The sequence below is a fragment of the Talpa occidentalis genome, unplaced genomic scaffold (assembly GCF_014898055.3).
Source record: "Talpa occidentalis isolate TD23 unplaced genomic scaffold, MPIMG_talOcc4v2.1 talOcc4.8, whole genome shotgun sequence".
In the NCBI taxonomy this organism is placed as follows: domain Eukaryota; kingdom Metazoa; phylum Chordata; class Mammalia; order Eulipotyphla; family Talpidae; genus Talpa; species Talpa occidentalis.
Genome location: NW_023605194.1, coordinates 100,147,357 through 100,174,121, shown reverse-complemented (window position 1 = coordinate 100,174,121; position 26,765 = coordinate 100,147,357). Strand labels below are relative to the sequence as shown.

Sequence of the window (26,765 nt, the reverse complement as noted above, 5' to 3'; positions counted from 1 at the left end):
CAAATTAAATCATTTTTTAATATTATGTGATAGTGCCAACTGTTAATCAATGATGCCCTTGAATACTGGATAAATATACTTTTATTGACTGATAGTTAATTAAGCATTAATAGGGTCCAGAATATGTCTGGAGAGAGCATATAAATGATGATACAAAATTGGTAATTTCTTTGCTATTCAAGTTATATAAAAGGCTTTCAAAAGTATGTGTATTTTTGACATGTAAATGATACTTGAAATTATTTTATCAAAGTCAATTGAAATTAAAACTACTGATAGAACAGTCAAATTTTACTTTTAGAAAAGTTGTATGCCCACAATCTTAAAGACATGAATTAAATATCTATATATTAATACAGAAAAATTCATACAAAAATATTTTGTATATGCTACATTTAAATAAGTCTGTAAATTTAAGCATTAGTCATACCTGAGTTAGTTCATTAATATCTATAAGTCCATTATTGTCAGCATCAAAATATTTAAACATTTGATCCACCAACAACTTCTTCCGAGATAAGTCATCACCGTTAGGATTTTCATTTTCTTGTGTAATATATTTTTGATTTTGTAAATCTAAAAGCATACTTTTCATCTTGCTGTATTCAATGGCCTTGCAGTTATCTCCTGTAACAAAAGAACTAAGTTATTTCCAAAGCATTATTATCGAAAAGGAATCATTTAGTTTATTTTATTAATGCATAGATACTGTTTCCTTACAGATAATATACATTGTACATAGTTTTAATGTTTCTGTTTTGTGTATTTTACAATTTGTTCATGGAAAATTAATTGGGCCAATTTCATGGTGGGATAGACAATTTTTGTCTGTATTATAGCTAATAAAATATATCTACTATTTTTTTCTATGCAAACATCATTGATTCTATGAGGGACATAGGAAAATAAGAGAGTTCCAACTGGCTGACACATTTGCATACATTATTTCAGATTTAATCCTTACCACACATTATACATTGATAGTTTCACAGATTTTGAAAATGAGATCCAGAGAGAGGAAATGACTTTTTCCAAAGCAAATGGTTAGACTGTGCTGGACTTTGCAATTAAACACATGTATATTTGGCTCCAAAATCATTTAGAACCCATGGAGTATATGGGATCTTTGATTGTGGGGGTGGTGTGGTGATACACATTTGAGGTGTAAAGTACTATTACATACTAATAGCAAATGTAATATAAAATATATTACAAAAATGCATTGTGTAACAATCTGTAAATGAAAAGTAGGCACATTATATATGGTAAATTTTTTTCAAGACTTTTTGTTTAGAAATAAAATGTACTTTATAATGTGGTTAATTTTGAAAATTAGCTTTGATAAAAATCTATGATTTTAAAGGAAGATTTCTAAAGATTTGAAAATATATCTCTGAGAATAGGGTTGAAAGGAAATATATGAAGACAATTCTCTTTTAAGATAAGATGGACAACAATCTCTTTTGGAGAGAGAAGAGACCAGCTTATTTTTCAGACAGTGAACAGACTCCTGTTGTTCCGCAATTTTAGTGTTTAGTAATCCTGCCAAGACTTCTTTTTTACAATAAAATGTAAACTTTGTGCTGAGATTAAGTCAATTTGGCATTATTCTGCTCTCAGTAAAGAATAAGAAGAATATGCTATCATAATAGCAAAGAAATCACTGACAAAAGAAAGAAGTAATCAAATCCAGAGGGATAGGTAGCAATTTTGGTGTCTGTGAAAGCAGCACAAAAGGGGCCTTCAAATATGTGTTTGTGGGTGTGTGGGTCTATGAGTAAGAGAGAGAAATGTGTGATGCAAGAATGGGGAAACTGTTCCAATAGCCCTGCCTGAGATTTCTGTATTTGACCTTGGATCTGTGTCCCTTTAAAATTCATTCACTGCTGGGGAATAGGTGGAGTTTACGAGAGCTGACCCAGGACCTTAGCAATAAGGATATCAGAATGTCATTAACATAGCAATTAGGATTTAAATGCTGAAAAGCTTTGAACCAATATTGGGCATCTGAGGGAAGAAGATGTAGTCTGGGTTGTTATAGTCTGAGATCTAATGAAATATTGTGATTTGCGTAGTTTATTAATGTTTTCATTCATCAAATTTTAAATTCTTGTCAAGGTATTGGGGTGGTTGCTGGCAATTCAAAGGAAAAAAATGTAATAAAAGTTTTGCATTTAAGGTATTCATATTGTATTGGAATGCACAGTAGACAGTTATAAAAATATGTAAAACTTTATAGAATTTATGCATTTAGTAAAATGTCCCATGTCTTTCTCATAGTAATAAATAGGTAGTTCTGTTGTTAATACTATATTACATGTAATGCAGGCTTAATATGTCAGCGACTTGACTTACATGGAGTCATTTAACCATTCAGTCAATTCAAAAAGAAGTACAATACAATTATCACCACTTTACAGATGATGAACTGAGGCACATAAAGATTGAATAGCTTGCTCAAAGCCACAGAACTAGAAAGAATAGAATGACTTTTAAACACAGACAGGGCCTCCCTGGTGGTGCAAGGTGTTAAGATGCAACCTATGAAGCTATCCACAACCTCTGCAGCGCGAGTTTGATCCCTGGCTGGCCAGGGAGCAACCCACATGGCACAGAAGACCTCTCCTGTCTCACCTGCTGCTCCCTTCAGCAGTGTACTTAAGTCAATCTGCCTGTCCTGTTACCCACTCTTTCTCTGGTGAATCTTCTTACCCTCACATCTCTGACCTGTACCCCAGCTCTTGTATGCATAAATAAATAAATCTTTAAACACAGACAATATCTCTTTGACCCTCTATTCTCTACTTCTCTCATCTTCAGAACTGAGTTTTGAAATATATGAATATGTAGATTTAGTAAATTTTCCCAAGTAAAAGAAATATAAGCTCCAGGTGACATTACTGTGACAACAGCATATTGTGACCTTGAACTTAAATGTTTAGAAAATAGAAAATGTGGAAAGTAAACTTCATGATGAATACACATAGGAAACAATGGAAAAAAATACTGGAATTTTTTTACATTAGATGTACATAGATTGCCATTGGCAAAAACCGAATCAAGAGACAGTGAGCAAATAGACAGGAAATGATAAAACAGTTGTTAAATAAGTTTGAGGCACTTGTGGGATATCTTGATTGATGCCTCAATGAGGGCACATGAAACATAGTTCTATAATATTAGATGTTCTATAGCTCAGAAGAAAGGAAGGGTATGATCAGTTGGACTTGTGAGTCATTGATAAATGTAAGACAGTTAAATCTATGATTGATGAATGAAGATATTTGTCAAGTGAACTGAAGAAGACCCTGGTCAAACAAGAGCTTGAACATTTTTAAGGTCTGTTTGATAGAAGTTACTTAAAAGAAACTGCTAAATCTTATCCTGAAACCATAAAATATATAGAAGGAAAGATAGGCGAAACACTACATGACATGCACCTCAAAGACATCTTTACAGACATATCACCCAAAGCAGTGATAGTGAAGGCAAAGATTAACAGCTGGGGCTACATCAAATTAAAGAGCTTCTGCACAGCAGAAGAGACAATAACCAAAACAAAGAGAAACCCCACCAACTGGGAGAAAGTTTTTGCACACAACACTAATGATAAAGGACTGATCACAAAAATCTACAAAGAGCTGACGAGACTCAACAAAAACAAAGAAAATAATCCAGTCAAAAAATGGGCAGAAGAGCTAAAAAGAAACTTCTCCAAAGAGGAAATATGAATGGCCAACAGGCATATGAAAAAATGTTCAACATCACTTGCAATTAGGGAAATGCAAATCAAAACTACAATGAGATACCATCTCACACCAGTGAGAATGGCACATATTAAAAAAAACTAGAAACAACAAATGTTGGCAAGGATATGGAGAAAAACGAACTCTCCTGCATTGCTGGTGGGAGTGCAAACTGGTCTTACCAGTATGGAAAGCACAAAGCTGTGTGGAGATTCTTCAACCTACTAAAGATAGAGTTTCCATATGATCCAGCAATTCCACTCCTAGGTATTTACCCAAAGGACACAGAAACATTAATTACAAAGAGCACCTGAACCCCTATGTTTATAGCAGCACTGTTTACTATAGCTAAGCTTTGGAAACAACCCAAATGCCCAAAAATAGATGACTGGATCAAGAAGATGTGGTACATATACACCATGGAATATTACTCAGCATTCAAAAAAGATAAACACATGCAATTTGCAGCAACATGGATGGAGCTGGAAGGGATCATGCTCAGCGAAATAAGCCAGAAAGAAAAAGAAAAATACCGGATGGTCTCACTCATAGCAGGAATCTAGAAAACCTAAATAAGGGACCAGAAAAAAGAATAACTATAAGAAAGAAAAAATTAAAATCAACAAACAATTATGAACCAGAGACACACTATAGGGGGGTGGGGAAAGGAGGGTGAGGGGTTAAAATAAGGGGGTTGCAATTGTATGCGGAATATAAAAACAAAATTAAAAAAAAGAAACTGCTAAAGCATTGATTAATTGGAAGAACTGAAGACGGTTTAATCACACAATTGCATGTGCTTTAGTTTATTTTTTGAAAAGGGAAAAAACACTGAATAATGGCTTAACTTAAGTGGAATTATGAGCTAAAAGAGATGTTGCTTTTCTCTGAAAAACAAAAATTTTCTTTGAAATGCAACAGACCTTTTTATTTTCACCATATGTAAGGACGTGTATCAGTGTGGGTTGTGTATACACAAAATAAAATCTGTAGTTATATTAACATGAATAATAGTAGTACATGTAGAGATATATTTCTTTGCTTTTCCTTTTAAGTTCAGAAAAAGTGTTTGCATTTGCATTATTAAAAATAAGTTCAAGATGACTTTCTACAATGAAAAGTTGCTTCCCTATTAATTTGACTTTACTCAATTAAAATTGCTCAACCAAAAGCATGTGAGTTTTGAATATGTTTACGTAAGAAAAATTTCATTAAAATGTGTGAAATTTCTAAAGTCAATAGGAAGTTGTAAAAATTCCTAATTTTCACTTTAGGAATAAATAGCAGAAGATAATTGCTTAAGTAGTTGTCCTTTTCATGTATATTTTCAAATGAAAATGATTATAAATCCCTTCTTTAAAGCCATTTGTTTTCACAAGTGAATTGCAGAATTACTTAGCAAACATTTTAAAATAATTCCTGACATCTGGTTTCTGAGGAAGGAGGAAAGTCAAGCTGTGGTTCTTTACATACACTTAGTTACAAACACTGGAAACAAAAAACAGTGTTCTTCTGAGGTAACATACATTGATATGCATATGCCTATAGTTTTATGTATTTGTGTATGTATTAATGCACAATATATTATGCTTTGGTACTGTTTTGTTTTCAATTAAACACATTTCTTCTTGGCTCCACAATTAAAAGTTAACAGTAGCTTATATAATTGATGTTTAAAGATTATCTCTTTTGCAAATTAAATATTGTTCATACCACATACTGTTGTCTAATATAACTCTGTAAATACGTTTGGAATAATCAAATGAATGATTAGATGACACCAACAGAAAATTATTTATAACATCCTTTTATGGGTTATGAGACTTTAGCCCTTCATTATCTTTGAGGTATTTTATTACCCTTTAAATTATAGATAACAGATAGTAATGAAAAATAATTCTTGTCTATGGACAAGAAATTAATCCAGACTGGAAGAGGTGCAATTGATTTCTTCTTACCATTTTGTGGAAGGTCAGGTTTATGACTATGTCTAAGTTATTTCCACAATTCTTTATTTCATTGAAATAGGTGACTCTTTGATTTCTTTGAACTGAATATAATGTACGTTATTTCCTAAAAACCAATGCATTAAATATTTCTATATTTGTTAAATATTTAATGTGTATTCTGTATATATCTGGACTGGATATATCATGTTCTCATTTAAAAATGTATTCTTCAACACCCCAGATATATTATTCTTTCTTTTTAGATGATTATAAAAATGGCTAATATAGACTCAGAGTGCTTTTGATTGCTTCAGACATTTGATTATGTATCAACACATAATGGATATACTTTAATGAATATGAATTTGATCTGAAGGTGAGTTTGAATATAACTTAGCAAGCTGAATAAAAAATACAGCATATAATGCACATACACTATAAGGAAAAAAATAAGGACACAAAGAAAATGAAATCACAAAACCCAAGAACAAATTTTAGTCATGGAAATCTAAATGGTGGTTACCACAAGGGGCAGAAAAGGATGTGGGAAAGAACAGACACAGGGGCTTAATTTGCTAATAGTAAGTAGTACTAGAACTTTGGTGGTGGGTGTGGTTTAGTACATACATCTTAAGGTAATCATTTTATTGGATTTAATCATTGCTACCTCCTTTCCAGGAGAAATAAAATTGTTTTTTTAACTTTTTTTTTTTTTTTGTGAAGAACTGGGGTATAAGCCAGAGGTGCAGGGGTGGTGAGAGGATTCACCAAAGACACAATAGTGAGTAGACCAGGCAGATCTACTGAAATACACTGCTAAGGGGAACAGTGAGCAAGACAGGAGAGGTCTCCTGTGCCATATGAGGGTTAGCTCCCTGTCCTGGGATCAAATTCAGGCCATAGTTGTGATTGTGCTGAGGCTTAAGCCCTAGGCCACCAGAGAGAACCAAAATTGCTTCTCTATTATGGTATTATGAAATAAAAATAATTTTTACAAGGTCATATAGTAAACAAAATACTGAGATCATATATTATTTCCTGAAAGTGAAATTTTGATTGCTTGGATTTAGAAGAATGTTTAAATAGCTATGCACTTCTAACAGGGTGCTTCAGACTTTGTGTTACCTTCTTATCAATTAAGAAAGGTCCTCTCCTTTCACTGGAAAAATCTCAAGTTATAAAAATGGTGAATACAAACGGACTCCAGGGTGACTGACTTCACAAGTGAGGTTCAGACTGGATTTCAACCCCACCTACCACCTTACTCATGCGTCCATGCAGTGTATAACTTTATGGTAACTTTGTAGTTTTGTCCTGGACATCATTTTTCTACTTTTAATTTGAGGAAACTTTCTGTTATGAATTTTAACAAAATTTACATGAGATAGTACCTATAGTTACACCATCATATGCATTATTTTATCATAGTGTTTCATAACTAAAGAGATTAGTCAATAATATTTAAAATCATGCTAAGGTATTTAAAAAGATTACTTTTTGATTATTTCATTAGGAAAAAAATGTGACAGACTAGAAAACCAAAAACACATTAAAAAGAAATGGGGTCATTTAGTCAATATCATTCCTACTTAAGAAGGTTCTCTTTTAATTTTTCACATTGTTCTTAGTCATGGAACACATTTCTACTAATTTTGGGGGACAGTATATTTGATGCTACTGACTGATTTCTGTCATTACGTGATCATTGCACCCTAATGAACAGACAAGATTTTGGCTGAAATTCAATATTTGACTCAGGACTGGGTCCTAGCACAGGTCCTTGTTTTGGGAATTTTTTCCATTTTAGAGATTAAATGGAATGATATGTGAGTCGTGATCAGAATTTCTATCTTATTTTAATGACTCTTCAAATCATCCTTAAATGATCTTTCCCAGACTAGTTCTCAGGGAATCACAGAGCAAAATACCACTTAATTGTAGAAAGATGTCAAGCATTTTAGAATTCCAAAGACGTATAGCATTTTATATGGTCCAAAGAAGACAGAAAAATGGTATCATAGAAAGGAAATGAGAAATGAAGGGGGGGGGAAAGAGGGGGGCAGAAACAAAGGAGAAAGAAAAAAGATAGTTCATGCTGAGGAACAGCCTTGTTTCACAAATTGTTTTTCCTCCTTTGTTTATTACATGGAAAATGATAAAGAGCAATTTAAAGAAAGTAGTAATCTTAAGCTATCATAAATCATAATAGATTGCAAAAATCAATCAAGAGGTGGTTTTGGCAAACTTTTTCTATAAAGGACCAGAGAGTAAATTTTTTAGGCTTTCTGATCTCTACCATCTCAGTCAACATTACTCTATTCGGCTATTACAGGGCAAACTCAGCAGTAGACGATTCATGAACAAATCATCATGACTATGTTACAATAAAACTTCATTTACAAATGTGGCCTGTAGATCACAGCTGTCTGATCACTGACCTATAGAATAATGGTATAACATACATAACAGTATAAAACTCATTAACATTATTCCTACTTTTTTAGGTTTTGCTGGTTTCCCTGATTTTAAGTATAGATTTTTTGGAAATGAGAGTAAATGATGTAGAGATAGACATAATCAGCAATGAATTCAAAAGTAGTATATTTTGTATTTCCTTGAATTAAAAGATTCTTTCAGGGCCTCCCTGGTGGCACAACTGGTTAAGTCTCATCACTATGAAGCTATCTGCAGCCACTGCAGCATGAGTTCGGTCCCTGGCCAGGGAGATACCCACATGGTGCAGAAGACCTCTACTGTCTCACCCGCTGTTCCCCTCAGCAGTGTATTTCAGTAGATCCGCCTGTTCTGCTTTCCACTATGTCTCTGGTGAATACTCTGACCTCCCCACTCACACCTCTGACCTATATCCTAGTTCTTAGATGCATAAATAAAAAAAGATTATTTCACATTGGTTATACAAATACATTTAAATAAGGCAAGAAAAATAAATATTTTAATGTACAATCAAAGGATAATGTGAAAATAAAGGTGGGTTGATATTTCATAGATCCCAGGAAAGTATGATTTTTATTTACTGTCATAAAAAAGTAGGCCAGACCTTTTACTTTTCTGAAATTATCTCTTAGTCTTAAAAAGGGTTGTGAAAGCATATTTGTAAATATAATTGGTGTAAAATAGACTTTATATTAATGATTGAGCATAGAAGATCTATTTTTCACCTACGGAGGATGGTTAGGAAAGTCAGGTGAATTGGAAGTTCAAACTCCAAAGAGTATCATTGGTACAACTTGAAGTTGTTTTTAAGGAATAATGAGTGGGAAGATTAAGACTCTCAGAAGCAATATTTTCTAACGTGTTCATATTATGGAGTCACTGGAGTAACATTAAACGGAGAGAAACCTGGGCCTAATTCTCAGAGATTCTGATTTAATTGATCACTGATGGGGCCTAATCATCAGTATTTTTCTTTTTTTTTTTTTTAATAGAGGCATGTTTTATTTATTTATTTATTTGTTTGTTTGTTTTGTTTATACAAGCACTGGGTACAGTCAGAAGCGCGGGAGGGCGAGAGAATTCACCAGAACCAGAGTGGGGAGCAGAGCAGGCAGAAGGACCGAAGTACACTGCTGAGGGGAGCAGCGGGCGGCAGGAGAGGTCTGCGCGCCATGTGGGACCCTCCTCCGGTGGCCGGGGAGCAGCCTGGGATCGAACCGGCGTTGCAGAGGCTGTGGGCAGCTTCGTAACCCGGCGCTCAACCGCTGCGCCACCGGGGAGGCCCATCATCAGTATTTTTCAAAGCATTCAAGTGATACATTTGTGCAGTCAAGGTAGTGACTCACTGTTTCTGAGTTTAAATAAAGTAGATCAAAATTACATTGTTAGGTGGAAAATCTAAGACTCCGTATTAGCTCAGGTGTTTAATCTAGGCCATAATCACCTAGTTTCTTTACTGTCATTGGTCTGGATGATGCCAAAGAAAACTGCCTGGGGCATTCAGTGCTTGTTATGGTTTGTGTGTGTTGTAGTAATCGCATATCTAAGGTAAAGGAATGGAGCCAAGGAAAGGAGGCTTTTATCAATGATTACATTTCAAGTCTTATTCAATTTAATGGACAACTTACGGGCAACATGAGTCGTCTCCCCAGTCTTTTGGGCCCAGTAACAAAAAGACCTGGTTTCTTTTCTTGTATCATCCTCCCACTTCCTCCCTCCGCCTTCCCCTTCCTCATTTTGCCTTTTTTTAAGCCATGACTTTTCCCCTCACTTTTGGACTTGATAAACTAGCGGTGAGGATCATTTGTGATTCATTTTTGTATCCTCCATAGGCTCTTGAACTAAGTCTTGTATCTAAGAAATGGCATGAACTAAGTAAAATATCAGTATAAAAATTTTACATTTTTTTTTACTCTCCCACTATACACATCATCTATATTTTATTACCAGGTAAGTTCAATCAGGACTCTTAATATTCATCTGATTATAACACTGATTTTCTCACTGCCTAAATTTTAACTTTTTTTTTTCAATATTACCAACTTCAATACATTTTCCATATTATTGTTGAAGCTATATTAAAATTAATATTTTCAGGTAACATTTCTGCTTTACTTTTGAATGCTCACTGTTCCATTCTATATTAAGTCCAAGCAGAAACATGTAAGGCACTCCTACTTTTCATTACCACATTATTTTACTTCTAGCATAGTTACTTTAGATATTTTAAAATTTCTGAGAGCTGACTGCTCACTGGCTGCTGTATTTCTTTAGGTAATAGTCCATACTGAATAGTCTATTCAGCAGGCTCATAGTACAAAAAGCATGTTGAAGTTGCATAGTAAGCATTATGTTTACTCAAATTGTTTAAATGTCTATAATAATATAGACATAGTTATAATAAAATTATTATAAATTGGGCATTGTAACATTTGGGCACTACTTAATGGTATTCCGTACAACACTTAATTTTCCTAGAATAGTTTGCTTATGTTAATTTGGTTTTAATCAGGTAAAATGCTAACAATCACACTGGTACTATTAATTATTCTTGCTTGGAAATGACAAACCCTCTGCAAAATTAGGAATTGGTGTGAATATTTATGTGATCTGTTCTGATGAATATATTTCAATTATAAAGTACATGGAACACTATTAGAAAGATGGATTTTAAAACAAAAGGTATATTATGTGTGCTGTTTTATAAACAACTTGTTTATTAAAGAATTTCAAATATTTTTATGAATATAACACATTCTAGAATAAACAATTACTTTCCTCATAGATAGTAAAGTATATTTGTCACTTCATTAATGCAGTATTTATGAAGGTTTTTCTATTGAAAATATTTTTATTATAAAGGCACAATTAATATTATAATTGAAATAAAATATAAAAGCAGAACTAGTCATGTTGATATTTGAATTTCATTTTGATCCTTGATAGTCATGTCATTCATATCTTTCAGTTAATAAACTCTCCAAACAAAACTTTTTACATTCTATAAAATATAATGCTAGCACAGTAAGGTAAAAGCTAAACTCATTGTATATATTTCTAATTGCCTTACATCTATTAATATATATGATATTAATGCTATCTTGTGGGATATACTCTACTATCACTTATTTATTTTAGATCAGGAAGCTGATACACAAAAGTTAAGTAATCAGAATGATAGATTTAAGAAATGGTAGAGCTGGAATTTGAATTTCATGTAATTTGGCTAAGAGTCTATGATGCTCTATGCCATTTGATAGTGATCAACATTAAAGCCTTGTAACCAACTTACAAACCTTTTTAGTTGGTGAATTATAGAAATATATCCAAAAGAATGGAGAAGAAATAATCAAAAGTGCATGCATACTGAGGGCCTCCCCTGGTGGTGCAGTGGTTGAGCACTGGGTTGCGAGGCTGCCCACAGCCTCTGAACCGCCAGTTCGATCCCTGGCCACTGGCGAGGGTCCCACAAAAAAAAAAAAAAAAAAAAAAAAAAAAAAGGTGCATGCATGCTTATCTGCTACAAATACTTAGCTAGTTAGAATTTTGTAAAAGTTCAAAATAATATTTTTAAAAACTTACTTAACATTTATGGGAGGAACATAGAACGAAAGCATTTTAATAATGAAGTCAAATGCAAATTCTCAACCACAAGCAATATAAATTGAGTCAGAAACACAAGTTATATGGCCCAGTTATCTGCGTTTTAGCAACCTCTTTCACTGAATCCTGTAAATATTCAAGTTTAACAAGTACTGGTTTTTATTTGCAAAAATAGAATCAATGATGGGGATCATTTGTAAATCTAAAAAAGACAATGCTTAAGTATTTCAGAGATTAGTCTAACCTAATTTTCAGTATGCTCTGGCATGCCAACTGCAAAAGCATTTTATTTTAATAAACTGGTTTTATAAAGGAAAATATCTGAACTTCTAAACCGTGTAAAATGAAAGGAAAGTGGAAAATTTAAGTGTGAGAAGAGATTTAGGATTAGACAAAACCAGAAACCTGAATGAGATTATGAAGAATTATTAAATCATTATGGTAAAATACGAATGTTTGAAAGGCAACTAAGATTAGATTGACTGTAGAGACCATATATTACTAAATAACTGTCCTCAATTACCAAAAGACTGTTGTCTAGGTTAAAAACCTAACATATATACCAGTTAATAAAATGTAAATTAGTCATGTGATCTTTCCATACCTTTGTGCTATAATTTGATATGACTACGTCAAAACCTAATTGGTGCTTTGGGGGGATGATTAATTTTACATGAAGATCTCTCCACAATTTTTCTCACAGAGCTAATGAACCCTTCCAAACGTTAGAGCCTCCATATAATGTAAACAGAATACATAACACAGCGATATATGAACGATCAAATGAAAATATTGATATTATACTTACAAATGTTTTGGGTTAGATATTTAGTTATATTAATTCAATTTTAAGATATTACATTATGTATGGAAAGGTAAAATACATGAAAACCAAAAAAAAAACAATTTCCAGAACTATATCGAAAATAGAACAGATATTTGACTAAAATTCTTTTACTATTTCCATCCTCCACTTGACACCTTGTTCACAAGTCTATATTTTAGTACAATATACAACTTGTCCGAATCAAAAAAATGAGAAGCAGACCTGATTTATGTGTGTGTGTGTGTGTGTGTGTATCAATTGCAATTGAATGCTTCCCATGTTACAGGATCAGAAGAAGCTAAACATTAACGCATGTAATCCTTGCAACCATATTCTACATAACTATTATCTCTTTTTCATAGACGGATAAATGATGGCAGTAGGGTGTTGAGTATGTCTCCACAAGAGATACAATCAGTGAATACTGGAGCTGGGTTATGAAATCAGGCAGTTAAACTCCAGAGTTTATGTATTTAACCACAGTGCCATGATTCAAGTCACTTGAAACACGTATGTTTACAAAGTAATATTGATTCATAGCCATAATAGCAATTCAAATATTGACATAACATTTAGGACATCTGTGCAAATTTAGATTACCATATCATACAGATGTAATACTGACTGCCGCAGCCAGGCTAAGACTAGACTTGGCTAACTGATTATTGAGATGGTGATGCTGCATCTTAAAGTGCTAATTATACATTTTATTTTTATCATTGAGATAAAAATCCCTTTCTTGTCTTCACCCAGACTGTTTCTAAGCTTCATTTCTAAATGTAGTCTCTGAGGATCTGAAAAATATACACTATTATTTTTAAATAATTGGAGACAAAAAAATTATGTTTTATCTTACAGCTAACAATTAATTTAAATAGGAAAAATACAGTAAATAATATACAAAACTAGCCCCCACCAGAGAAAAGCACCTCCTGGAGAGGCTAGGAGGAACATTTTGATAAGACAGCAATTTCCTTTTTTAGAATGTAAGAACTGGAAGATCAACTGCCACTGTCTGAAGACTTAACCACCTGACTGGTCAATTTTCACTTTTCAATATTTACATCAAAGGGCATTTCAGAGTCAAGTAGACTACATTTGAATTTTAAAAGAATCTTTGAAAAAAAAAGAAAGTCTCACACTGGCAGATGGAAATGAATATACAAAACCCATATATATATTTTTTTTTATTTATTGAGACAAAAGTGCACTGACTTCTTTACCTCTCATGGAATGCTAAATTTTAAATATTTTGTTGTACTACAACTTTGGTAATTACCCCTTCTAAGTGACTGAATTTGTAATTAGCAATTTAAGAAGTTCATTTTTGTTCAAGTTCAGTCATGTTCTAATTTGGAGTACCATGAAAAATTATTTTAAAAGTTGTGAACAATAAACTGTGTAAACATGAGTAAAACAGTCTGTTCTTCAGATATAAACACAATTTTAATATAAACAAATATTTCATTTAATTCTTGAAAAAAGTAATAACAATACCTGATAAAATATTGTGAAATGTATTTTGACCAATTTTTAAATAGTTGATAAATTTCTCCCAGCCTGTATGACATTAATTTTAGTTTCTTTAGATAGGACTTTGGAAATTCTGAAAACCATTAGACAATAATGATAAATGACGGTGGACATGTTTCATTAAGCAGCTTCAGGGATTCGTATTAGGCAATGAAAAATGCAGCACTTGTCAAATTATGGAGATGAAAAATAAATAAAGCAGAATTTTTTTGCAGTCCTTGTTTAAAAAAATGCTATAAATATCTTAATGCTTAGATTTTTTATTGTTCATACGTTTTTTGTAGAGGGGATAAATATTTTGGGGAGGACAAGAATGATGTGCAAGCTACATATTTCTTGTATGAACTATGCCATTCCTTCTTAACCTTTTCATGGCTAGTATTCAGTGTAATGTACAGTAGGGGATCATTTGTGTTATGTCTTCTCTCAAATGCACATTTATTTTGTGAAGAAATGAATGAGACCTGACAGTGTGTCTCAGTTTTATGTTTTTTTATACTCTTGGATTTTCTTTCAAGGAAAATCTCCTCAGAGAAATGAGAAAAAATAATTTCTGCAATATCAAGAGATCCTTCAGTTTTATCATTTTATGTTCCTAATGGGGAAGCAAAATCCTCTTCTCCTTCCAGATATTCTAGGTCTCAGATTTAAAATCTTATCCAGCACACTATACCATTTGAAACATACTATAATCAGAATTTTCAATAAGACTGATATATTCTTGTGAAACTCTACTTGAATATATCATGTTATTATTGTCATTTATAAATATTTATAAGTGTATTACTTAGCTAATACAGTATTACGATATAATAAAGAAGTCTTTGAGAAATAAATGTCTCTACAGAGCAGGCATTCCATCAAGTTTCTCGAACATCTGATGAGCAGTGATTGAAAAGTATAAAGGACAGATTAAAAAGAGATTCCTATTGTGTCTCTAATATTAGTGCACTTACTTCTCCCCAGCAAATAAACTGCTGGATATGGCATTTTTGTAGATGCCTTTCTCCTTCTTCACACAATATTCAAGAATAGAATTGTAATTTGTGATAAAAGTCAATTCACGATGGTAGATTAAAGTCATACCATCTTTGAAAGACCTTAAGTTTGTGTATTTATACAAATATTTAGTGTGCTATTCTATACATACAATGAAGACTATTTTGGTTGATCTTTAGTATTTTTTAGGGAAATAACATATTTTCTGAGTTCTTCCTTCAAATTTGCTTGAAAATATAACCACATAATACCTTTAATGCTACTTTTATATGATTAAAACAGTAAATGTATTTGGTCACTAAATAAAAGGAGGCTGACTGTCCTCCAAAGAGTATGTTATGGGACAGTGATTATTTTCACTCTTATCTAAGCACTTTTTATAAAGGCATCATGTATATTTGAGTTTCACTTGTTTAAACCCCATAGTATTAATTATCATTATTATTAGATCATTACCTAGGATATGATGTGATATGTTCAGTAAAATTTAAAGACTATGTTTCAAAGAGTATCTTCAATTCATGTATCACTTCTACTAGAATATACAAGACAAAGGATACAAATGCTGTTATTCAAAGAGGAACTCTATTCATATGTGAATTAGATTTAAAAAATATTGTTCTATTGCATCAGTAATGCTATTCAAATTATTGAATAGAAAAATCCCTTGAAATTCACCTTTGAATACAGTTTTTGATAATAGTTTGAAAATAATTTTTGAAGCTTAATAATTCACTATTTGTGAAATTAGTTTTCTAGTATAATGATACAAGTCTATAGAGAGAACTAAGATCTAAGACATATATTGAACTATGAGCTTTTCTGGGTCTCCAGGTTCTTAGCATCGTTCATACCTATTGCTTCACAAATTCTAAAGTAAATTAATTTACTTTTGTGTTGAAAGAATGTTATATGACTTCTTCATAATGCATAACAAAAATTATTCAAAACTTATTCTAATTTTGTGCATGATAGTGCTCAATATTTATTACTGACTTTGTGATTAACTGTGTTAAATTAATCTTCTATCATAACAACTTTTTGAAGCATTCTCAAAATCTATCTTAAAAGGTCCCATATAAATAAAATATTGAAATTTAGTAAGTTTTAACTTCTTGAAAAGAGGGAATATATAATTTATATGGCCTTTTAGTATCTCTAAGCCTTAAAACATTGATGATCACTATTCTGTTCCTGACTTCATAATAGTCAAATTTCAAAGTCAAAAATATTCAACTCAGAGTACTGAAGATCATTTTATTACATGAAGTAAGTCTGCTTACTTCATATGCTTTTCTGGATACAAAGATACTAATCAGCAATTAATAAAAAATATAGTAACATTTGACAATTTATAATTCCTGTCCTAACAAATTGCTACTTATTTAAAAGCTTAAAGCAACTCAAATTTAATTTTTAACTGTCACTAGATTAGCTACCTGGATATAGGTATCTGATACACTATAGTGTATTAAGCTAAACCATAGTGCAGTTTAGCTTGTTCTGTTCCTTGAGTTTCTTGAGGTTTAATTCAAGATGTCAGCTGGATTAAGTTTCTTACTAGATGCTTTAGGCATAAATCCACTTCCAAGCTCAAGCAGGTTGTAGGCAAATTCCATCTCCATATTGTAAGGCTGGCGTGTTCTGGGTTTTCACAAACTCAGTTCCTAAAGGCTTCTATGTGCACATATGGAAAACCCTACATTTCAGAACCAGCAGTGGCACAACTCCTTCTCTTTCTGTAACTTCTCTCTCATGCCAGCAAGAATAAACTACATTTTTAAGGGCGCTTGTGATTAGATAGACCCATACAGATACAAACAGTAGTTACATGACCTTTAGTTCCCTAAACATAACTATACCTGCAGTGTTTCTTTTTGTTACATAGTGTTACATATTAATGTGTTTTAGAGTCTCAGTGAGAAAGACAATACCTGCTTTATAGCTTTGATTCATGTATTTAATTATAACAATATTAATATGGAATTTATATAATGATAACAGCAATTTATATATACCCATACACCCAGTGTATAGAAGGTACTTAGACATTGTAGCTATAACAAAAATAATCATAATTAATGCGATCAAGTGACAGAGAAGTTCTAGCTAAACAGCATAATAATAGCAAAAACAATAATAGCAAGACACAGGAAGCACTGCCATCAAGAGTAGCAGCCGATTGAAGTCAGGGAGGCCTCACTATGTGACAGTGGCAGCCCCATCCTAAACATTTTACATGCCTTTTAAATTTTTTTTCGTATATTTTTTACATCACTGTTCATTTTTAAACAATGTTTGCTTCCCCCCTCCCAGGTGTAGTCCCAACCTTGTCCCACTAACCTTGAAAAGAATTTTGACCTATTTATACTCTTGTCCACATTTTTATACATACATAGAAAAAGAATAGAGAGGGAATGAGAGGTGCAAACAGTATCTTAGAAAACACCTTTTTTGTTGGTGGATAAGAACAGTGAGAAAAATAAGAGTCCTCAAAGAAGGAACAGCTATGGTGACAAAAGGAGGTTTGAAAAAATACAATTTTACTGAAGTCAAAGCAGAAGAAAGTTAACAATACATCAACCTATGATTTTTTGCAGAATAATCAAAATATAACATTATTTTATAATGATGGTTGTAATGATTAGTTATTTTCTTTCATGTAGATGGCACACATTTAAATTATTGAGTAAATTCTACATTGTGGCAGCATTTTAACAGACATCAATATACTACAATTGAATCTAAATTTCCCTTTCTCAGCTTTCACTGAAACAACCTACAGGGCTAATTTTAAAATGGCTCTATGGAAAACAGATGGATTTTGAATGGTATACAATGTGCCTGGAAACATAGGGAAGAAATCACAAATGAAATGTTGACCCAAAATCTTACTTGAAGTTCTGATCAAGACAGAGCTTAAAAACAAACAAACAAATAGGTCCTTAATCATGGCTAGTCTATGAAAGCATGGAAAGCACAACACTATAGTAGATGGCAGTATTCTGTTGTAAATCAACAAATTCCCTATACAACAATTCACTTAAATATTAATGTCATACAGAATGTGCCTTTGCATCAAATATTTAGCTTAGGAATTAACAATCAACGTAGAATTTACCTAAAATAGCAAATATTTCCAATTGGCTCTCAGGACTGCATCACTGAATATAAATTACATGTTCTGAGAATCACACTTCCTACTACCCTAAAAATATTTCTAACTAATGGGTTAAGTGTTGAAGAAATACTTGACAATAATCCCTGGGAAATATTTGAATATGGCATAAATATTAATAAGGACTATTTCTCTCCCTGAATCTTAAGACCCCTGTTTATTAAGCTACATTGCATAAAAGGGCAATGTAGCTGAAAATTCAATAGATACAGATTTGTTCCCAAACTGTTTTAGGCAACATTAGTTCTATAAATCATTAATAGAACATTTCATTTTAAGAAGACAGCTTGTGGGACAAAGTATTTGGGAAGTGCTGAAGCAAACATCTTTAACAGATTCTTTCTTTTGGGCCTTTCATAAGAGCAAGATGAATTTTCCAAAGACAAAAACACAGAGGCAGTTTTCTCAAACTTTTGATCACAGAGTCAGTGTACAAGTACTATGGGGGGTAGTTAAGAATTTTTTTTTAAAGATTTATTTATTTATACAAGAACCAAGGTACAGGCCAGATGCGTGGAAGGGTGAGAGGATTCACCAGAGCCAGAGTGAAGAACAGAACAGGCAGACTGACGAAATACACTGCTGAGGGAAGCAGCGGGTGAGACAGGAGAGGTCTGCCGCGCCATGTGGGATTCTCCCCGGTTGGCCGGGATCAAACGGGCACTGCAGAGGCTGCGGACAGCTTCACAGTGCAGCTGTCAACCACCTGTGCCACCAGGGAGGCCCCTGGGGAGTGGTTATGAACTGAACTCGGCTCACACTGAAAGGTAACAATCCAGAGACGCCAGTGTTCAGGGATGTGCTTGCAAATTGCTTAATTTTGCTGTTTCTCAATTTTATCATCTAAAATTAAGGAAAAACTGTAAAAAACAATAAAAAAAACTTCATGAAGTTCTAATGAAGACTAAATTATAATATTCTAAGAATTTAAGGTAGCATCTGCCACACTGAAAGCCCCCACTAATAGCTGGCTGCTGTAATGAGCTATGAATGGAAGGTCTGTCTCCTTCCTTTCCCAATTCATATGTTGAAACCAGCTCTGGGGCCTCTGCTGAGGATTTATTACATAGGTGTGATTGGTTAACTCATTGATCATTGGTAAATTGAAATCACCCTCCAGTCCCACTCATTGCTGCAAGTCAGGGAGGAGGACTAAAAGTTCCAGTCCTCTACTCTATTTCATTTCCCTGGCAGACAGTCCCCAACAATACGTGTTTTACAAAAGTTCCCTTCATTCACATAGCAAGAGACACTGTTAACCCTCTGATGATTAGGAAATTGCAAGGATTTAGGGGGAGCTCTGAGCCAGGAACTATAAATGAAGCCCAAATATGTATGATAAATATGTTTTGTCTGTATAAAAATACATTTTTCTTGCATATCACAATATTGCATCAGCACAAACTAAGAAAATACGCTATCTAAGAGTATGTCTGAGGAACAGTGTACAAAGGGAAATTTTGTTTTAGCACCACTACCTTATACTACATTTTCAAAATATCAGGCCAGCCTTTTCATTTCTCATGCTGCATTATGTCAGGGATAGAAAAGGACTCTCCCCACCACCCAGAGGAGCATAGCTGCATCCTTGCCATTCCAGAGTCCAGCTGTGGAGATCTTTGTTTCAAGGACCAGATAAATCTGGCAGATCTGGGAAAACTGCAAGGAGTCTCTTAACTCCAGTTTTGTCCTACTCCAAGAGGGTGGGAGGGGTAGTTTCAATTAGCCCTGGAATCAGAAGGTGATGGGAGCAAGGTCATCATAATGAAGAGGAACCACTCCCCATCCAGAAAGGAAAAAACAAAACAAAACAAAACAAAAAAAACCTTAAGAATCAAACTGCTTTACTGCCCAGGGATCAATCCTACTTGCTGAGACTGCCTGCTACCTCCAGCTCTGTTCTGACCTATCATTTCCTAATAATTTTTTTTAATTTATTTGAATCCTAAATTTCATATTGAAGTTATACAACAGCTAATTGGTGTTTTTGTTTCGCCTTTGTGAACCCTTAACATATCATGGGTGAGGCACTAGTACTCTGTACAGCATAGGATTATTTTTCAAATAAGGTTTTTAGAAAACCTCTAGAAACTGAAGTTGTTTGCTTTGGTATTTCATACAAATGAACTTCTTAAAAATCATGCTAGCAGAGAAAAAAGAAAATGGTGAATTTTATATATACCTAATTGTCATTATAGTAATTTTATTATTCTATGTCAGGAATAAACAAGTGAAGAATGAGTCTTGGGCAAGATCTCTGACCCTTATGAAACTGGCAGTGGAGAGAAAGTTCAAGTGCAAAGATGTATTATTTTGTTCTGCCTCGCTTTCAAAATTTTAGTTAAATAGGAATTACACATTCTATCCAAAACTAGTTCAATATAGAAATTTCATTCTGTATAATGAAGAATTAAGTAGTACAAAGGAAGAAAAACAGATTACCAAGAAAATGAGCAAAAAAAAAAAAAAAAAAAAAAAAACCTCCAGAAAGGGATAGAAAAAGAGCAAATGACACTAGAATAGAATAAACAGAAAAAAATAACAGAAAGAAAGTTTGGCAAAGGGAATACATAAATATGTACAAAGAAGACTGAAAACATAAATAGGTACACATATTAGCAGAAGTAAAAAAAGGAAAGTGAGGAAAAACTAAGACAAGAACTATGAAATTAAAGGAAAAAAATAGCTTGCACATAAGGAATCTGTGCAGTTACTGCTCTGGAAAGTCTGATTAAATAATCCTGAAATCATGCATCTCCAGCATGTGTATATTAAATTCTTCAACTTAACTCTAGCCAAGAATATACTCTTATAATTCATGGATCAAATCCAAGAAAAGCTCAAACTAGCCTGAAAATGAAGTTGTTTAACTCATTTCTTGATATATTATTGTACTTTAGGAGGTTTTTTTTTTTTTTTTTTTTTAATCAGGCTCAGGATTTCTAAAAGTGCTAACTTTCACAAAGTAGGAAAGTCTCATTTATTTATGAACTTATTGGGGGAATCTACACTACAATAATTTAAGCATACAATTTCACTGGCAACAAAAAAGGGAAGGTTGCAAACCTCTTGGTAAGACCTGGGATATGGTGGCACAAAGTGGTCAGGACCTGTTAGAGTTCCTGGCAGTCATCTGCAGAAAGGGGAAGGGCACTTCTCAGAGTCCCTGTGACTCTCCTCACAACCTAGAGAAACTTCAGGTCTGTGGCTGTGGACTCCTTAAGTATGTTATGAAAACCACCTGTTAACTTTAAATTAGGCAGGGCCTCTTGGATCAGCCAAGTCTTTATCTGTCTTAGTATTTAATATATCTACTAGTATCTTTAAAAAAGAGTGGTTGCTTTTTAATTGGCAACTGTAAGTAACTCTATCTCTTGCCCCCAATGCTCCATCAGTCAGGATCATTACAATGTCAATGTCACACACATAACATCTCTGTTAATCAGAATCATTACAGTTTCAATACATATGACAGAGGTGATAAATAACTTCCCAATATTTAACTATCACAGTAACTTCCTTACAATGGGGGAGGGGGAATAAAACTATGAAAAAGTGAGGTGAGTGAATAAACCTAACATACATGATGAAGATGACGGTCAAGCAAACAGTGATAAATCATGATAATGGCATGTGTGCAGATATTATGTTATGAGAATAGAAGTTACCTTTGTGCATTTACTCTCCAAAATGCATAACCCCAAAATTCATCAGACAGATCCTAATTGTGGGACATTCTATAAAATATCTCATGGGTACATGTCAGAACTGAAAGGTCATCGAAAACAAAAGTTTGAAAAAATGATCTTAGCCAAGGACAATGAAAAAAGGTAACGTAGTATCTCAAAAGAAAAAGGACTTTAGCTAAAAACTACTATAATCTGAATCAAGCTTGGACTTTAATTTTATATTCCTTTAATAATTATGACAAATATAAAATGTTAATAAGAGAAGTTGAGTGTGGAGTATATGGGAAATCTCTCCACTATCGTTAAAAATTTTCTGTAAATCTAAATCTTCTCTAAAATGAAAAGCTCATTAAAAAAAAAAACAAAACTGCAGACTAAAAACAAAACTGCAGACTAATTCAGTCAGAATCTCTAACCTATGATAACTTGTAATCTGTATTCACCACATTCAGGTGCATCCACTAAGTCCCAAAGTTGTGATTCTCAACCCTGGGCTGCTCATCAGAATTATTTAGGAAATTAAAAAATAATGGCAATAATAATATGGTAATTGGACCCCCAACTTCCTCTAGACATTACTGACAATTTTAGAATTTGTGATTTCTTCTACCAGACTTCCACTGCTACTAGACTGTTTTCTTGATGGTAGATTACATCTTTCTAGCCAGAGTTTAATTACACTTAGCAAATAATTTTATTGAGTGATATGATCAATGTGCATATTTTGTGTCTAATTTTACCTAAGCAGTTACAATATCAACCCTGTATCATTAACATGATACACACATTTATTCACTTAACAGTAATTTATAAATGTAATATGCATGCAAATAGAAAGAGAGAACAAAGAGACAGAAATAAATATTTTGATTTGGCCAAGCTACAGAAATAGGCTAATTCCAGTAAACTCAAGTTCATGTCAAGGCTGTTGTAACAGAAGTAAAATACAAAGCCCTGCTCTTCACCAGTTTCAGGTGAAGAGTGAAATTATGAGAAGAATGAACTTTTAGACAGCTCTACTTGGTAGGTGTCAGTGGTGATGAATTTAAGGATACTTGAGAAGTGTAAAGAGGACAAATCAGAGTTCAAAAGAGCTTCTATACACTAGACAGTATGAGTGGGGAAGAAGCAAGTGGAATTTGCTTTCAGGAACAGTCTGTGTATTTTATATTAATTTCTCTGATGGTAAAAACACAGGCTAGTATATTAATGAAAATCTCATGGCATGTGTATACACATATTGTTGTATACAGCATATTGTTATACTGTTATATATTGTTATATACACAGTAAATTATATATATCTATGTATCATTTTTGCATATGACATATATTTAAGACTAGAAGCTCTTTGAAATATTAATTTTGATTAAATAGCAATCATAGAATATCATTACTTTTAATCATGTATGCTAGAGCTAAGTAATAAAAATCAAGTAATCTTTTTCAGGATTCTTAGTGAATAGAAGGAATTTTGCATAAACAATAACAAATCAAATGATAAACCAAGAAAACTAGACTTTTAAGCTGAAAATCAACACAAATCACATTATGATGAATATATACAATTAACTATGATAACATGCAATTCAAATTTATACTGATTTTCCCTCAAAATTATCTTGTTTTAAGCATTTCTTAGGAATGAAAAATAATTTCCAGTTTTGTTTTGAGCCATCAAATAACAAACACCGTGTAAATGAGAAGGAAACAAGAATTCATTTGGCTACTGTGCCAAGAGGGACCCTAACAGCAGGTGATTACAATAAAAACCACCTTGTTGTTATATAGTTAACATCTGTGCTTTCTAAATGGTAAAGTAAATGAACATAATGGATATAGTTTTGGATTCACATTTTGCCACCTGCCTTTACACAAGCGTATGCAGAATGTCTTCAAACCACAGAGCCAAAAATCTCAGATACATCCTGCCAACTTTCCTTTAATGATTGTATGCATCAATGACAAGGAACAAACACATTTTACAATTTTGTTCACAAGGAAAGAGCAATAATTAAGTTTATAACAGTAAAAGACTAGACTCAGAAGCAGTTTTTAGATGAATAATAACTAGAAAGCAAATATGATGTAGAAATCCAGAGTAATTGTATTGATTTGAATACCTTTTAATGTATGTCATAAGTATATAACTGACTAAAGAAAACTTAAAAAATAAAAATAAATTTTATAAAAGAAAATTTAGATAGCCACAGATCTTTTGATTGATGTAATGACATTGAGAAAATTTTAAATTAGGTAAAAATATTTGATATTGCACAAACAGAATTCCTTATGATTACCTAAGGACTTTGATTATAGTATAGAACACAGCTGGCTCACTATTTACAGAGACTTTATTTTTGTCCTTCTGGAAACCTATTATATTTCAAGGTGTATGCTTTGAGAATAAACAGACATACTGCAAACTAATTTCAGAAATTGTGTGTCTGTTATAAGGTACTTTCCAAGTTCTTACATGGTTATAATATATAATCTGATTTTTAATATTTTGGTTTTTGTCATGACATTTAACTTCAATAACCTTACTTTGCAATCTTAAATTTAATGTTTTGATTAAGAAATAAAATATGTGTACAAGCACATTTTTTAGAGAAAAGGACATTTGATATGAGTGAGGAGAACCCTAGTTTCTCTTTACATTTGTTTTTGGACTGGAGAAGGTAGTAAAGTCTTTGGCCTTGAGATTCTCTGTGCAAAATAAAGGTATCAGTATTAACAGTATTCAGCTCAAGATGCTTCTTTCTGTTTCAAAATAAAAATAAATAAATAAATGAAACGTGTCCCTTGGTAAAATGCTTGGAAAATAGATGATCTATAGCTTCTCAATGAAGAGACACTGTGACCCTCACCATATTAAGGTATTTAAGAAATAGCAAAGAAAAGACTGCATGATCAATCCATCAATCAACATTTATACAAAGTGTATGACCAGAGGACTTTCCAAAATTGACATTAGGGGAGGTAGGGTTAGAACAGATAGTAACATCTCTCTGATACATAGGACGCTGTGTAGTTATTTAGATAGAATGGATGATATAGAATGATATTGGTCCCTATCAGGAATAAATTGCTATGGTGCTTAGTATACATGAAAGTTAGCATTTCTACATACTCTCTGCAAGTCAAATGAGAATTTCATGCATTAGCATTAAGGAACATTTTGGTTGTTTCAGTCATACAAAAATATCTAATCAATGGACATATTGCAAATTATGTTTGGATATTTTAATTTGATTTTTCCCCTTTGAAGCATACCTCATATTATATCTGATAAGACAAGCAAGCACCATCTGCCTGCTTTTTAAATTGACATTTTCACCACCTGTATTCATTCTTCTGTGCCATTTTGAAGGGGAGATAACACAAAATTTGGAAATAAAATGGAAAGATCTAAATTTCCAAGGTTACTCTGTTTTGTTAGGAATTACATATGATTCCTATAACAACACTGAAAAACACAATCATGTTCAGCTCCCAATTTCCAAAAGTTACATTATGTTTGAAATTAAGATATAATCAGTTTAATTTCTTATATATTCAATTTCTATATAGTACTTTGCCGAAGACCAGCCTCGGCAAAATGTCGTGTCAGGAGTCCCTGAAAGGATGAGATGGCGTCAGCGAAAACTTAAGGGCTAAGGGGAAGGGGACGAGGTAGTGAGGAGACACTGACACTCGATGAGGTGCAAGTATCTTCTTCTGAGGGACTCAGCGGGTCTTTATTTATTCATTTTTAGCAAGCAATGAGATTACATCACCATAGGCATAGAAGCAAAGCAGAAACAATCAGTGCATTCTTTTCCCATAGACTACTGGCCCCTACGGTTCTCAGCAAGGCGGTAGCCTTCAAGGTTAATAGATAAAAAACTAAACCTTACACTAAAACTCATTATTTTAGCTTAGACAATTACCTAAGACAGTTGATAGCGGTTGGTACACTCCTATCAGCTAATGCCTAAGCATCAAAAGATTCTCTTTATTTGCGTGGCCTTCAGCCGGAGACCAGCTGCTTTCTGGTTATCAGCTGACAGGGTTTTCTACCTAGAAACTTCTTAACACAATTAACTTTGTTTCAAAACTTTCCTAAGAAACTTCTAAAAAAAAGCAAAAGAAGGACTTACTATAATTGTTGTCCTGGATTCCTTGTCAGGCATGTTCATGTATAACCATTATTTCCCATTGTCAGGCAGGCCAAATTTATAGTGTTTAATTTTTGAGCAGCTATTTCTTTGTGCCATTTACTTACAGTATTCTATAGGTATAATTTATTGCCCAATGTACTTTCTGAGTTTTCTTCTTATATGACCAAGAACAAAAAAACAAAGGGATGCTTATAGGTTATAAATTAATCTTCAGCCCCACGATGTGAGGCACAAGGAAACTTCAGCCCCACCGTGTTAGGCTCTTTGAGCTTTGGCCCCAAGGTGTGAGGCCCATTTTCTTCAGCCCCAAGGTGTGAGGCTCTTTGAGCTTTGGCCCCATGGTGTGACGCCCTTTTTCTTAGCCGGCTTGCCAGTGTCTTATCTGGCTGGGACAGCAAGGCCCCCCACAGTATTTTATTATAATGTATATTTCTGTAGAATAGTTTTAAAAATTAAGTCATTTAAGAATATCTCTTAATGTTTTTGAAATATTTTTGTTGTATATGTTGTACATATACTCATTTATATACATTACTTAGAAATATCATATTCCTATTATATACATGTATATAAATATACCCATTCTGAAAATTTAAAAAAATATTTTAGAGTTTTAGAGATAATT

General features: G+C 33.1%; 1 protein-coding gene across 5 annotated transcripts in view; it reads right to left on the bottom strand.

Moving 5' to 3' along the window:
- The window catches only part of FSTL5 (follistatin like 5), a 558,421-nt gene that overhangs the window by 233,999 nt on the left and 297,657 nt on the right, over window positions 1–26,765 (bottom strand). For all 5 annotated transcript variants that reach the window (XM_054690351.1, XM_054690350.1, XM_054690353.1 and 2 more), the window contains exon 5: window positions 431–627. In XM_054690351.1, coding sequence (XP_054546326.1) covers window positions 431–627 — 197 coding nt within the window. The remainder of the gene's footprint in view (window positions 1–430; window positions 628–26,765) is intronic.